The 15,170-nt window shown below is 46.4% G+C and overlaps 1 protein-coding gene across 1 annotated transcript; it reads right to left on the reverse strand.

The window, feature by feature from the left end:
• Positions 1 to 11,130: 11,130 nt before the first annotated feature.
• Positions 11,131 to 14,813, reverse strand: LOC147123124 (interleukin-8-like). The gene is made up of 4 exons (XM_085966845.1): positions 14,334 to 14,813; positions 13,744 to 13,873; positions 13,445 to 13,524; positions 11,131 to 12,557 (listed from the first exon to the last, which is right to left on the reverse strand). Exons 1-4 carry the CDS (start codon positions 14,392 to 14,394, stop codon positions 12,538 to 12,540), a joined length of 291 nt encoding a protein of 96 aa, XP_085822971.1. The 5' UTR covers positions 14,395 to 14,813; the 3' UTR covers positions 11,131 to 12,537.
• Positions 14,814 to 15,170: the final 357 nt, after the last annotated feature.

Below are 15,170 nucleotides of genomic sequence, written 5' to 3' on the forward strand. Positions count from 1 at the left end.
ACTAACCTGATTTTGGGCGGGAGACGGAAGTTTCTGGAAGAAAGGTATATCTGGAAGATTTTTCGGCAGTTGGGGCAAGCTTGAACACAGACACAGCTTGGAGACAGTTGCAGTTGGGAGAGCTTGAATCACAGCCAAAAGAAGAAGCAGGCACTCGCAGGAGGAAGAAGAAAGCCAACATCGAGAAGGCCGTCTCAAAGCCGGCGTCCCGCCCCGGAGAAACACATCGGGAGATCATCGACCATCCCCGGGCCGTTGCCGGAACGAGAGGCCATCGACCCAACTTGGGAGCAGAGACAAAAAAATAAAAACCCCAAGAGAAGAAACCTTCCAGCCACTCCGGCTCGGGAGAAGAGATAAAAAGAAACTGAAGAAGCGATGGGAGCCAGCCCAAGGCTCCTCTAACCAGGGTCGAGCCGACTATCCTCGACCCCGCCGACATCCAGGCCCACCGGTGTCCAGCCGCCCCCGACCCCCACCTCAGGAGAGAGGTGTGGCGCAGCTCGCAGGGGCTCCATGATCCACGTGGAGATGAAACGCCTGAAAGGACCAAACACAGACTCAATTTCAAAACCTTGCACTTCCTAGTGGGATTGGTGAGCATGTTTCTGGCCCTTCACAATCAGATCTAGATAGGTTTAATAAGGGGGTGGATTTAAGGGTACAATTAACATGAGTTGTTGTCCCTCGATGTTCCGTGTGTTTCCTTATTTCATGATGATCTTTGTAGAATATAAGATGCCTGTATTTGCCTTAGTTAGTACTGTGTCATTATGATTTGTTTGTGTGTTTTTTTTCCCTCCCATGTACTCCCTTATCTGCTTGCATTTGATTTGATATTTTTCCTTATGCAATAAAATTTCCTTTTATTCCATCAAACTTGGCCTACAAGAGTTTTCTCTACATTGTAGTTCCTGCCCCTAAGTTCAGAGTATAGAATCTAAGGGGCGAGTGGGTCGAACCACTCAAGGTTTTACTGTGCAAGAGAGAGAGGCCGCTAGAGAGAGAAACCTCAGGGAAATCTCTCAAGGAAAACCCCTTACACAGTCTCTGACCTCGGGGGCCATCGAGAAAGAGGGTGATCCTGGAGGGGCAGCAAGAAATGAAGGAGGTTCTGGCAGGTTTTGAAGCCATGATGTCTGCAAATGTGCAGAGAATGGAGGAGTCCATCTCCAACATGAGCACCACTGTGTCACAGGTGATGGTGACGATGTGCTCTTCCATTGAAAGGACAGCCACCTGCATGGAGCAGCTAATGTGCCAATCACATGAGCACATGCTAGCTATGGAGAACACATGGCAAAGGCTCCTAGTCCTCCTCTCTAGGAGGGATCTAAACGTTGACTTGGGTCCTCATTAGCCCACTGCTGTGCAGCAAGCTGCTTTCCAGCTCCTTGGTAGCTGTGATAAATCCATTAAGTGGAACAAGGACTCAAAGAGGCGATATCATAGAATTAACACAAGTACTTTATTAACAACTGGGAAACACATACATCAGGCCTGCATCATGGCATTCGACCTTTGCTGACCTTAACAGGAAGTAAAACCCCCGACCTTAGCAGCAGCATTGGCTACAGCACCACCCGGTGGACAACCCCAGTCATAACAACCCAGATCACTATATCCCTCCCCCCTTAAGATTTCAGTATGAATTTCTTAACAAACAACCATTCCTAAGGGTCACATAAGAAGTCTCCATTCACCATGTTCCATACTTGATGAACCTAACAGGTCAGTATCAATCTCTCTGGTGGCTTGCGAGGCCTTTGTGAACGTCTAACAGTAAAGTCCCTGCTTGTTTGTGGTGAAGCCACCAGCTGCTCCTGAGCAGTACTTGGAGTATCTGACTCTGCAACGATGGTTCTCTCTTGATGAATGGGTTCCTGTGGAATTTTCTCTGTCCCTGGTGGTGGCACCACAGATGCACTTGGATAACTGGGGGTAAACCTGTCCTCAGTCATTGCATCTGGAACCTTCATTTCAATTTCCCCATGTCTGGGAAGTATCTGATCTACATGTCTGCGAACTACCCTACCATCTCCCAACATGACCTTGTATGATACTGGACCGGTCATTGAGTCTATGAAACCAGGAATCCACTTTGGTCCATAACTGAAATTCCTGGTAAGGACCGCATCTCCTTCTCCAAAACTTCGGCTCTTTGTTCTTTTGTCATGGTTCTCTTTTTGTTTGTTTTGTCTGTTTTCCATTTTCCTTTTTAGGTCTGGGTGGACAAGGTCAAGAGTGGAGCGTAGTCTACGACCTAATAACATCTCAGCAGGAGAGAGTCCTGTGGTGGATTGAGGTGTTATTCTGTAGCTGAACAGAACCCGTGACACTTTGGCTGCTAAACTCCCTTCTGCACTTTTTTTCATCATCTCTTTAAATGTTTGTACGGCTCTCCCCGCAAGTCCATTTGAGGACGGATGATATGGAGCCGAGGTCACCTGCACTATGCCATTTTTTCTCAAGAACTCTTTTGTCTCTGTACTCACAAAACAAGTGGCATTGTCACTTACCACGATCTCCGGTAGCCCTTGATTACTGAAGCTCCGACGCAGGTAGTCTATAGTAGTAGAGGCGGAAGCAGAATTTACAGGATAAACATCCATCCATTTGGAATGTGCATCAATGATTATGAGGAACATCTTCCCCATGAATGGACCCGCATAATCCAAGTGCAATCTTCTCCATGGTTTATCCGGCCACTCCCAGGGGTGGAGAGGAGCCGCTGCTGGTGCCTTCTGGTGTTCCTGACAAGTGCTGTATGTCTTGACTAGATTTTCTATCTCCTCATCTAGCTTTGGCCACCACAAGTAACTCCTAGCCAAGGCTTTCATACGCGAGACCACAGGATGACACTGATGTAGTTGCTCTAGGATAGACTGTCGTGCTGGCTGTGGAATAATCACTCGTGCTCCCCACAACACGCAACCATCCTGCACACTCAGCTCTGTTTTCCTGACACTGTAGGGTGTGAAGTCAGCCCCTTCCGGATGCTGTGGCCACCCCCTCACCACATACTCTTGAACTCTAGACAGTACTGGATCTTTACCTGTCCATGTTCTTACTTGCTCTGCAGTCACAAGTGCCGTGTCAGTGTCCTCCAACATCAACACTCTGACCTCTGGAGCTGCACGGATAGGTGTGCCTGGCAGTGGAAGACAGCTCAAGGCATCTGCGTTCCCATGGTACTTGCCCACCTTGTAGACGATGACATACTCATTTGCCCTCAACGTCATGGCCCACCTCTGGATCTGGGGTGACACCATCTGTGGAACTGCTTTCATTTCATTGAAAAGAGAGAGAAGAGGCTTATGATCGGTGCATATGGTGAACTTCCTGCCATATATGTACTTGTGGAACCTCTGTAACCCAAACATTACTGCTAACCCCTCTTTGTCTAACTGGGAATAGTTTTTTCCGCTGGTGTTAGAGTTCAGGACATAAACCCTATTGGTCTTTCAGTTCCATCTTCCATGCAGTGTGAATGAACTGCCCCCACCCCGTAAGGTGAAGCGTCACAAGAGAGAATGATGTCTTTCTCTGCATTGTAGTGAACCAGCACATCCGACGACAGCATCAGTTTCTTGGACTGTTTAAATGAAACCCCCTGCTCCTCTCCTCACTGCCACTGTGTCTCCTTGTGCAGTAGTTTGCGAAGAGGTGCTAACACTGTTGACAAGTTTGGTAAATACCTGTTATAATAGTTCAACAGTCCCAGGTAAGCTTTTAACTCAGCCACATTTGTAGGAGCAGGGGCGTCCTGCAGTGCTTGTACCTTCTCCTTGAGTGGATGGAGCCCGGCGGCGTCCACTCTGTGTCCCAGGAACACTGCCTCATTCCCCAGGAAAGTGCACTTACTCCTCATTAGCCGGAACCCTGCCCTCTCCAATCTCTTTAGTACCTCTCTCAGAGTGCTCAGATGCCCCTGGTCGGTTCGTCCCGTCACCAGAATGTCATCCAGATAGATGGAAACATGTGGAATCCCTTGCAGTACACCTTCGATTGTCCTCTGGAAGATAGCTGGACTAGATGAGACACCAAACGGTAAGCGGTTATATGTAAACAAGCCCTTGTGTGTATTTATGGTGACATACTTCTTTGATTCGTCATCCAGTGTAATCTGCAAGTAGGTATGACTCATATCCAACTTTGTGAATTTGTTTCCTCCAGCCAGGTTTGCAAAGAGGTCCTCTGTTTTGGGAATAGGACACTGCTCTTGTTTGGACACCCGATTGACTGTCAATTTATAGTCTCCACAGAGTCTTACCAAATTGTCCGGTTTTAAAACAGGTACTATGGGAGCTGCCCATTCTGAACATTTCACTGGCTCCAGTATGGTCTCTCTCAATAGACGGTCAAGCTCAGCCTCTACCTTTGGCTTCATGGCATAAGGCACAGGTCATTGTTTAAAAAACCTTGGCGGTGCCTCCTTGTCTACATAAATCTTAGCTGGGGGGCCATTAAACGTGCCAAGTTCCTCCTTGAACATGTTCTCATGTTCACTCAACACTTCTTACAAAGTCAACTGTTTGCCCGCATCTATTTGATGTACAGCTCCCCAGTCTAATTTAAGTTCTTTTATCCAGCCCCGACCTAACAGGTTTGGTCCGGTACCCGATACTATAACTACAGGTAGCTGTTCCACTGTGTCCCTGTGTTGCACAGTTACATTAGCTGTACCTAATGTTGCTACTCATTCACCTGTATATGTTTTAAGATGCAGGGAGCAAGGCTTTAACTCTGGAACTTTTGCACGGTTCCACAATTTTGAATACTCTACCTTGTTCATTATGGTCACGCTGCACCCTGTATCCACTTCAAAGTTCACCTTAGAGTCATTTACTGTCAGTTGCAATGTGATAGGAGCCACTTTTGGAATGTTCGCTAACATGCTATACATTATGAACATGTCCTCTTCTTCCTCAGCTTCCCCGCTGATGTGGTGTGCTCCATGTTTTTTCACTTCTCTCCCTTGGTTTTGCTGCCCTCCCCCTTTTGGTTTGGATTCCTCCACAGGTGATTTCGCCCTGCAAGCTCGTTGTATGTGTCCTTGTTTCCCACACTTGCAGCACTTTTCCTCCAGAAACCGGCATTCACTCACCAGGTGATCGCCCTCGCATCTATAACATGCCTTCACATGCTCACGTTGTAGTTTCTGATGCATGTTCAACTTGTGCACAACAACCTGACCTGCAACTTGCGTATTATTAGCCCTGTCTGAACCCTGTATTTCTTTTACATCTCGGTTTGCTGTCTCTATGGCTTGAGCAAGTTCCAATGCTTTTTCATAAGTAAGCCCAGTCTCGGATAATAATCTACGCTGCATTCGGTCGTCCATAATTCCGCAAACTAGCCTATCTCGCAGCATTTCCTTCAGGTTGTTCCCATAATTGCAATCTTGTGCTAAATTATGCAACACCGCTACATAGTGATGGAAGGTGTCGTCGACAGTGCTATCAAGCGGCACTTACTCAGCAATAACCTGCTAACTGATGCCCAGTTTGGGTTCCTCCAGCGCCACTCAGCTCCTGACCTCATTACAGCCTTGGTCCAAACATGGACAAAAGAGCTGAACTCAAGAGGTGAGGTGAGAGTGACTGCCCTTGACATCAAGGCAGCATTTGATGGAGTGTGGCATCAAGGAGCCCTAGCAAAACTGAAGTCAATGGGAATCAAGGGGAAAACTCTCCATTGGTTGCAATCATACCTAGCACAAAGGAAGTTGGCTGTGGTTGTTGGAGGTCATTCATCTCAATCACATGACATCACTGCAGGAGTTCCTCAGGGCAGTGCCCTAGGCCCAACCATCTTCAGCTGTTTCATCAATGACCTTCCCTCCATCATAAGGTCAGAAGTGGGGATGTTCGCTGATGATTGCACACTTCAGCACCATTCGAGACTCGTCAGATACTGACGCAGTCCGTGTCCATATGCAGCAAGACCTGGACAACATTCAGACTTGGGCTGACAAGTGGCAAGTAACATTCGCACCACACAAGTGCCAGGCAATGACCATCTCCAACAAACGAGACTCTAACCATCTCCCCTTGACATTCAATGGCATTACCATCGCTGAATCCCCCACTATCAACATCCTGGGTGTTCCATTGATCAGAAACTGAACTGGACCAGCCATATAAATACTGTGGCTACAAGAGCAGGCCAGAGGCTGGGAATTCTGCGGCGAGTGTCTCACCTCCTGACTCCCCAAAGCCTTTCCACCATCTACAAGGCACAAGTCAGGAGTGTGATGGAATACTCTCCACTTGCCTGGATGAGTGCAGCTCCAACAACACTCAAGAAGCTCGACACCATTCAGGATAAAGCAGCCCGCTTGATTGGCACTCCATCCACCACCTTCAACATTCACTCTCTCCACCACCGGTGCACTGTGGCTGCAGTGTGTACCATCTACAAGATTCACTGCAGCAACTCGCCAAAGCTCCTTCAACAGCACCTTCCAAACCCGCGACCTCTACCACTTAGAAGGACAAGGGCAGCAGACGCATGGGAACATCACCACCTACAAGTTCCCCTCCAAGCCACACACCATCCTGACTTGGACCAGTATCACCGTTCCTTCACTGTCGCTGGGCCAAAATCCTGGAACTCCCTTCCTAACAGCATTGTGGGTGTACCTACACCATATGGACTGCAGCGGTTCAAGAAGGCGGCTCACCGCCATCTTCTCAAGGGCAATTAGGGATGGGCACTAAATGCAGGCCTAGCCAGCGACGCCCACATCCCATCAATTAATTTTTAAAAAAAAGTCCATTACGCTCTCTTCCTCTTTCCTGTTCCTTGAATTAAACTTGAACTGCTGTACAATCTCACTAGGCTTAGGGTTGAAATGTTCTTTTAGCAAGGCCACTAATTCAACAAATGATTTGTCTCCAGGCTTTTCAGGACTGAGCAGATTCCTCATCAAACTGTAGGTCTGGCTTCCCACTGAGCTAAGCTGAATGGCTTCCCTTTTTCCGGCATCATTTATTTCATTTGCTTCGAAAAAAATAACCCAACACTTCACATTATTCTTCCCAGGTTTGTGCTTGAATATCAAAGGCGGAAACCGTTCCTACCGTGGCAGCCATGCTCTCTTCCAACTGGTAGCTAACCGTAGCTCGTAATTTTGTTGTTTAAACGTCCTGGCAGACTTCTCTTATTCAATCAGGGTCCTTTTAGATACCTCGTCGCCAAATGTGATAAATCCATTAAGTGGAACAAGGACTCAAAGAGGCGATATCGTAGAATTAACACGAAGGCCTAGAAATTCAGTTGGCGCCGCACCAGGGCTTTAGCACCGGAAAGTTAGCGCCGGCGCTAAGTCCCCCTGCGCGCGCCAAAAATTCAGTAGCGCCGCGCCCAAACGGCTGCCGGCGCTACTGAAGGGTGTTTGCGCCTGAAAATGGGCGCTACCTGCCGCATTGCGGCGCTATTCCGGCGCTGCGGCGCCCGATGCGGTGCGGCAGGCTCGGGAAGTGCAGGCCTCCTCCTTCAGTTAAGGAGGAGCTGCCTGCACCCGCCCGCTGGCCGGTAAAATCTTCACAAAAATGAGCCCGGCACCTCGGGGAAGTGCCGGGCTCGCAGCCCAGAAGCATCTGTTCCGCGGGGGGGGTGGAGGAGTCCGGGGAGGGAGGTGCGGGCAGGCGGCCGGTGGGAAAGCGGCCGGCCGCCGCGCGACCTTAATGCGCCGGCGCAAACTCCTGTAAGACTCGGTTGCCAGAGTCTTAGTTGCGGCTGCCACGGGCGAGGCGGCCGCAACTCAATTTCGGCGCTGGGGCCCGTCACCACGGCAACCGGGATGCTGCGCACACCGATGACGTCATCGGTGCCGGCGCAGCGCAACCGGTCTACCGCCGATGGTAGGGCCCCAGGGAATTTCTGAACCGGCTGTAAGTCCAGCGCAATGACCTCTAGCGCCGCAAAATGGGTGCAAAGCCCACTCAATTTCTAGGCCGAATACTTTATTAACAACTGGGAAACACATACATCAGGCCTGCATCCTGGCATTCGACCTTTGCTGACCTTAACAGGAAGTAAAATCCCCGACCTTAGCAGCAGCATTGGCTACAGCACTACGCGGTGGACAACCCCAACCATTACAACCCAGATCACTATAGTAGCAGGGAAGTGCGGGTGGCTCATTAGAAGGATGATGGTGTGAGGGGATGTGGAAGTGGGGGCTCCTCTCAAAGCAATCCCACTTCTCCCCCATTGCCTCTCCCTCAGTCAGAGTCCCAGATGCTTCCTCGGATCGCGATGGTTGAGTCTGCCCCTGCAAAGCCACAGGAGGAGCAGTCTTTGGCGGGGCCCTCACAGCCTCCAAAACCCAGAGGACATCCGCCAAAAGTGCCCACACTGTCGCAGCAGGGATGTGAGCAGTCTACCTCGACCTCTGCTGAAGCCACAGGGGTTGCACCTCATAGAAAGACGCATAAAAGTAAAAAGCCACTGTCCTAACTGCACAAGGCTATGCACATGGGTGTATAAAGAAGTGCTATTGTTAAGGTTCCCTTACTGTTATCACACATATAAAAGTATCTCTTTTCACCACTTTCCGGTCATGCCCATTTTTGTCTGCGACCTTTGAAGTGGCTTTGTGAGTTGGAGCGAATGGTGATACATTACATGACCTCCAGCAATGGGGGTCAGTTTGAACGCAATGCCTTGGTCATTGTAGGGATGCTTTATGGTGTTGTTGGGGATGGCGGTGGGGAGCTTGTCACAGCATGTGGCAGCCATATGAGTGCATTGCAGGAAGCTAAGTAAATCTGGCCATGATGAGGCGATCCCTGAGCTCCCGGACAGCAATGTGCTCCGCTGCTGTTGCCATCTGGACATCAATTCCTCCTGCTCCTCCTCCTCCTCATCTTCAAGATGTTGCTCCTCCTCCTCCTCTGAAGAGGTTGTGCGCTCAGAGCCTTGCTCCTCATACAGCTCCAGTCCTCGCTGCTGCGCTATGTTGTGCAGCACGCAGCATATGACGACAATTCTGGAGACCCTGGCTGGTGTGTACTGAAGGGCTCCTCCAGATCTATCGAGCATCTGAAGCGCATCTTGAGCATGCCTATTATTTGCTCAATGACACATCTGGTGGACATGTGACTTTCATTATAACGCTCCTCGGCCTCATTGCTTGGCCTCCTCAAGGGTGTCATGAGCCAAGTCTTTAATGGATAGCCCTTGTCTCCAAGCAGCCAGCCGGTAAGTGTGTTTGGTGGTGCGAAGAGCTGAGGGAGGGTATACTGGCACAGCACGAAAGAGTCATGACAGCTGCCAGGGAATTTGGTGCACACGTGCATGATGATTATTTATGGTTGCAGTCCAGCTGCACATTGAGGGAGTGGAAGCCCTTGCAGTTGACAAACACTACTGGGTGATGTGCTGTGCCCTGATGTTGACATGTATGCAGTTGATGATGCCCATCACCTGTGGAAAGCCAGCCAGAACTGCAAAGCCGAGCGCCCACTCAGTAACACTGCCTTCATTAGTGGCAAACTTCACATAAGTGGCTGACTTGTGAAACAGGGCATCAGTCACCTCGATGATACATCTGTGGGCGACCGAATGTGAGATCCTGCAAATGTCTGCTGCAGATCCCTGGAAGGAGCCTGAGGTGAAGAAGTTGAGGGCAGTGGTGACTTTGACAGCCACAGGTAAGGCGTGTCCACCAGGTCCTCTGGGCAGCAGGTCTTGTTCCAGTAAGCTGAAAACATCTGCGATGACGTGGCACGATGGCCTGAACCTCCTGAAGGACTGCTGCTCAGTCATGTCCAGGGAGCTCATCCTCTGCCTGTAAACCCTGTGTTGGGGGTATCACCTCCGGTGCGGTGCATGCCTGTACTGACCCCCTCTCCTGTGGAGCATCAGGTCATTGAGGAGAAGACTACTGTTGTGGTGGCTGCTGCTGCTGGTGTTGTGGCTACTGCTGCTTGTGTGGCTGGTGTTGTTGGTGCTGGGGCTTATCTTGGTCCGATTCTGAGGTTCAAGGTGTGAGAGCATGAGCGACACACATGCTGATCTAATAGATGGCAGATATAGTAGAGAGCAGAGGCCCAATCCTTCAAAGTTCTCATAGTGACCGGCAATGAGGTGAGAGTGGCTTCTGAGGTTGCAGAAATGACCTGCAAACTCCTGACAGCTAAATCTCTGCACACACTGGAATAAGCAAGAGCCTTTCCACTAGGCCAGGAAGCAGGTTTAATGTGTGAATATATATGTGCTACACTAGTGGGTTTTATATAGAGCGGGCTATCCACTCTGCTAGGTTACCACACAGGCTGCAAGGCTAATAATGACTCGCCATAGGGTTCTACCAATCTCTTCCCAGATTTACATAGGGTATGCGGCACAGAAACAGGAAATCCCCGCAGAGAGTTGAGTGTGAAGCTCCAGCCATTTCAATATCCGGGCCTCATTTGACTCGTGCGGCACTGTCTCCTGCTCGAGACCGGTGGGAGTGATGTCAGAGCCGATGGGCAGGAGTGGGAATTCAGGTGGGAGCTTGATGCCACCAGGACCCAAGGGAACGATTCCCAAACATAAAGTTAGTGCTGGGTTGTGGGAGGTGGTTTAAAGGAGCGCGGCTGGGAGGGAGAAGGCAGGGGCAAGGGAGGCCCGAGCACTCCTTAGGAGTATCTGGGGGAACACTCCAGCTCCCTGTATCCACAAAGAATCCTCAGAAAAGATGAATGAAACTATTTACTATGGCTTCGTCCGGCCACACTGCTGACCCCCGCCATGATCTGGCTGTATGATTTGGCCCTGTGCGAGCCTCCCGATTTCCTGAGTTGAAATTAACTGTAGAGCAGACCCCGTCTGCCTGTTTTGAGAGAAGTTACAATAGCAGGGATGATAACACCCCACCCCCCGACATGACATCATAACAACCCATCCACCCCGCTATCAGCGGGTGGGGTGAGTTAAAGATACCATCAAAACCCATTGAGATTTTGCAGAATTCGTCCTGAAATCTGTCTCACTGCAAATACCTGCACCTTTTATTATTCTCCAAGGCGTACCCTGAACAAATTGCTCTTTATTAATCAGTCCATTAAATTGTTCTACTAGAGAATCACACAACTGTTTTGCTGAAGATTGAGAAATAGCGACAACACATTCTTCATAAGAAATGTAGTTTATTTTAATCACTTAAATACATTTGGGGATAAAGGTACAAAAACGCTCAAAAGGGTCATTCACACCCAATTCAGTCACGTGTAGCAACTTTCGTCAGTGATACACAGCTTTATACTCAACACAACTTTTACACAATGATCTTTTGAGACTTTCAGTCAACTGGACCAGTCAGTGAAAAATCTCTCAGTGCAAAAGATTTCTACTGATCACAGTACATACATTCGTTCTATTTACAAATGTCATTTCTTCCAGTTCGTATCATACAATAAGCAGCACTACCTTCTAAAATGTAGGTATATTGCACACAATATCATTTTGACAGTGACTTTGTATCCACAAACTTCAGTTTTGGATAGATCCTAAGGTCTGATGTTTATAGAGAAAATCCCAAGGTTCAAGTTAAAATGTCATTGATCAATAAACACTGCAGTAAAATGGCACCAATGTTAGTGACAGGCAATTGCTCTTGTATTTTCATATAAAGTTTTCATTCAAACTGGAACTGGAATATGTTTGCTGAACAATTAAAATCCTTTATCTACTCTATATCCTGCCATCAACATATCACAGAGAATATCAACAGGGTTTCAGCAGGGAAAGAAAAATTGCACTAAGTTTGGTTTGTAAATTAGTTTGAATCAATGTAACATTACAGTAGATCTACAAGTAATAGAAGGAATGTGTTTATTTAATTTATTAGATCTTTCACTCCAATCTTGTTCCAGACCATTTTAATTGAAATAACAAAGGAGGATTTTTCTAAATTGGACCTTTATGGATTGTCAGCCTCTCATTCCAGGTAAAACATGTAGAAGTGAGGAGGTACTGTGTGATAAAGAAATGATTACAAGTTCATTTTGAACAATATATCCATGGAAGTGCATAGATTGAGTTATTCCAAAACTAGCATCATGTTCCACCCTGATTTCAAACACAAAAATGTAACAACTGACATTATCTGTCTCAGTTAGATTCCTCCACAAGTTCATAAATCTATTAATAATTCCTCCTGTACCCACACCTTTTCTGGTGAGAATTATGGAGCATTGTAAACAAATAGTATTCAGTCACAGAGTAACTTGTAACTGGACCAGAGTCTACTCTAAATAACCAAACACATCACACCCTGTGAACGAAACCTCAGTCTTAGCACAAAGTTTAATAAGGAAGGTCAGACTGGTTTCTTCAGCCGTGGGTAAACAATTAGCGTGTGACAGGGTTAAACGGTGAAGTCATTTTCAGAAAACACTGAAGAGAAAGCATTTGAACAAACTATCAGAAGGTGACCTCAGAGAGTTAACACCCTGGACAGAGCTTCCTTCATTGCAACGTTCATTGTACTTCAGGTCACCCAGGTGTGGAATCGAGTCCAGCCCATAGCGGCTTCTGTTCTCAGTTGTGCCGCCTGGCACCTGAAATTAAATTAAATAATAAAATTAATATAGTAATAACTGCAGATATTTACTTTAGTAAAGTGCACAATGTCTTCAACATCATAATTATGGAAAATTAGCAATCTGACATTTACATAAGTTGAGCAGCATTGCTGACGCTTGCGATTTTGTTAACAATTCATTGATTTTGCAGTATGGTTTTAACACGCAGGATGCACGGGGTAGGAGAGAGAAGAATTATTTGGTGAATAAAGAACATTCGAGGAATAATGCAAAGTTAGTAAATGGTGAGCAAAATCTTGAATTCTGACAATGGTGGATGACACAAGACTGGAAGAAAAGATGGTCTAGATTTTCCTTAACAACTTTTCTGTACAACTTGAAAACATATGTGCATTTAAAATCTCAGTCCTGATGAGTCTGCTGGACATATTACGCTAAAGGCTTAAGTAGAACAGTAATTTAAAAATGATGCATTAGAGCAGCTTACAGCCTTCAGACAACAGAGCAGAAAATCGTGGAGCTGACCATAACGGAAGGAAGGCAGCAGAAAAAGGAAATGAAAGTGGTGAAGATTTATATTAAATCTTATATTCTTAAAGTCCCTGTTCTGATCATTCGTCTGTGCTTAATTGGCTGAACTCAGATGGGTACTAAAGGTACGACAATTAGTCTCAGCATTGTGGTTGAATGGCTTACGACTATTGACTGTCACGGCTCACACATAAATGATGGTCACTTGGGAAAAGTACCAGAATGCACCAAAAGCCTGTGGGAATGTGCAGCAGAGAGGAATCAACGCCCTTGGCCAAGGAGGAGAGGGCAAACATGGTGACAAAACAATTCACTGTCTCTGCATTTATTCACACACAAAGTCTGAACTCCGACAAACACAAAACACCAACCTTTCTTGGCTTTTATGATAATCTTCACCCACTTGGCATCAGGATTCACACATGATTTCTTCCCATTTGTTTGGATGACACTGTGAAGAGAAGGTGAACCTTTAAAATCTAATCCACAGAAATTGGATGTTTCCACTGAAAGGTGAGAATTCAGTAAAGATATTACAAGAAAATTCTTCGACTCTGCCACAGAAACAAACTGTGACTAATCCAAAAAGTTTTGAATAACGAGCACAACTTCTTAAATCGAGGTCACACAAGGGGAAAGTTAACGGTGATGTTCTGACACATTTACTCACATTATCTCCAGTGTCTCACAGTGCGATCCTCTGGGAATATATTTCAAACTCTGGATGAGCCTCGGATGGATAAAATTGGAACTGGTCTGAGTGCACAGGCATCGTCCTTGGGTTCCTGGGATTGGAATACCTGTAAAAAAATCAATTTAACTTAGATTCAATTATCGATTGACATGGAGAGAATCCTGGCACCTGCTTTCAGCATTGAGATTTTTACACTTAATCCACACATTGTCCACAAAGAAATATTAACTATCTGTCCAAACTAATACTAATCAAACTAATTATATTAACCTGGAGATGACTGTCGTATATTTTTCATAAAAGTGTGGAAGAAAATCTTTCATAAACTTAAAGCTTTAGGATAATGGGGATTCAAATTATTGAATGCAGCTATATTTGAGAATTCAGTATTCAAAACAGCATTGTATTATCAATAAGATGTAACATCTGCAACCATTTAATTGTTCAATGCATAAACAAACAGCACACTAGGACATATATAGCTGGATCAGTAACTGAATGAAAAGACTCCTTTTCACACTGCAGTGCAATGAGAAATAAAACACAAGATCAAAATGTCAACATACCCTGTGCAGTAATGGCACACAGAATCAGGATGAGCATCGTTACAGTAGCTGCTCTGTTCATCTTTGACTTTGTGCTGCTGAATAGATTTCTGCTGAAGGATCTTCTGTCTCCCTCAGTGACTCTCTCTCTGTTGAATGAAGTTCTGCTGAAGAGAGGTCCAATGAGCTCCTATTTATTGAGATCCTTGACTCTCACTTTGCAAAATCTCAAGAAGTGAAAGCTGTCAAACTTTCTGTGGAAGGGAATTTCCCTGCTTCTGAGTCAGACCTTCTTTCACTTTCGCAGTTTTAAAAATATTCAGAACTTGTGCATCATTTACAGCAGCAACAGGCAGATAATCTGTTGTCATAATTAGCGAATTATTTATGTCTTGATTTTAAAGATTGAATTGAAACTTTTAGAAATGGAGCTAAATTCTGTGATTTCCAGGAAATATCTCTCCCTTTCACTGGCTGTATTTTGTGTTGTGACTCTTTGGACCTTCCTGCTACAGCTTTGGTGAAAGGTGCGATGGTGTATATGTAGTTCTAAAGTTGGTTCCAGTTGCCACTTGCAATGAATTTTCAGCCTGATGATGCAGCAGCTCCATCTCAGGAATAGAAATATCTTCAACGTTCTTGCACCTGCAGAGATGTTTTATTCAAAGTGCCATGATTGACACAGGGTTAAAATGGGGCTGCGACTTTACAGAGAATCACATAACGCAATATATGATTAATTGTATATTAGATATTCTTCCCAAAATCAACAGTTTCAGATCGGCTGCAGAATAATTCAGTTCCACATTTTGCATCTGACCCACAGGATGATGTCACTTTAGAGACATGGCACTGATG

The sequence above is a fragment of the Somniosus microcephalus genome, chromosome 2 (genome assembly GCF_052327205.1).
Source record: "Somniosus microcephalus isolate GS21.2 chromosome 2, FLI_Smic_1.0, whole genome shotgun sequence".
Classification (NCBI taxonomy): Eukaryota; Metazoa; Chordata; class Chondrichthyes; order Squaliformes; family Somniosidae; genus Somniosus; species Somniosus microcephalus.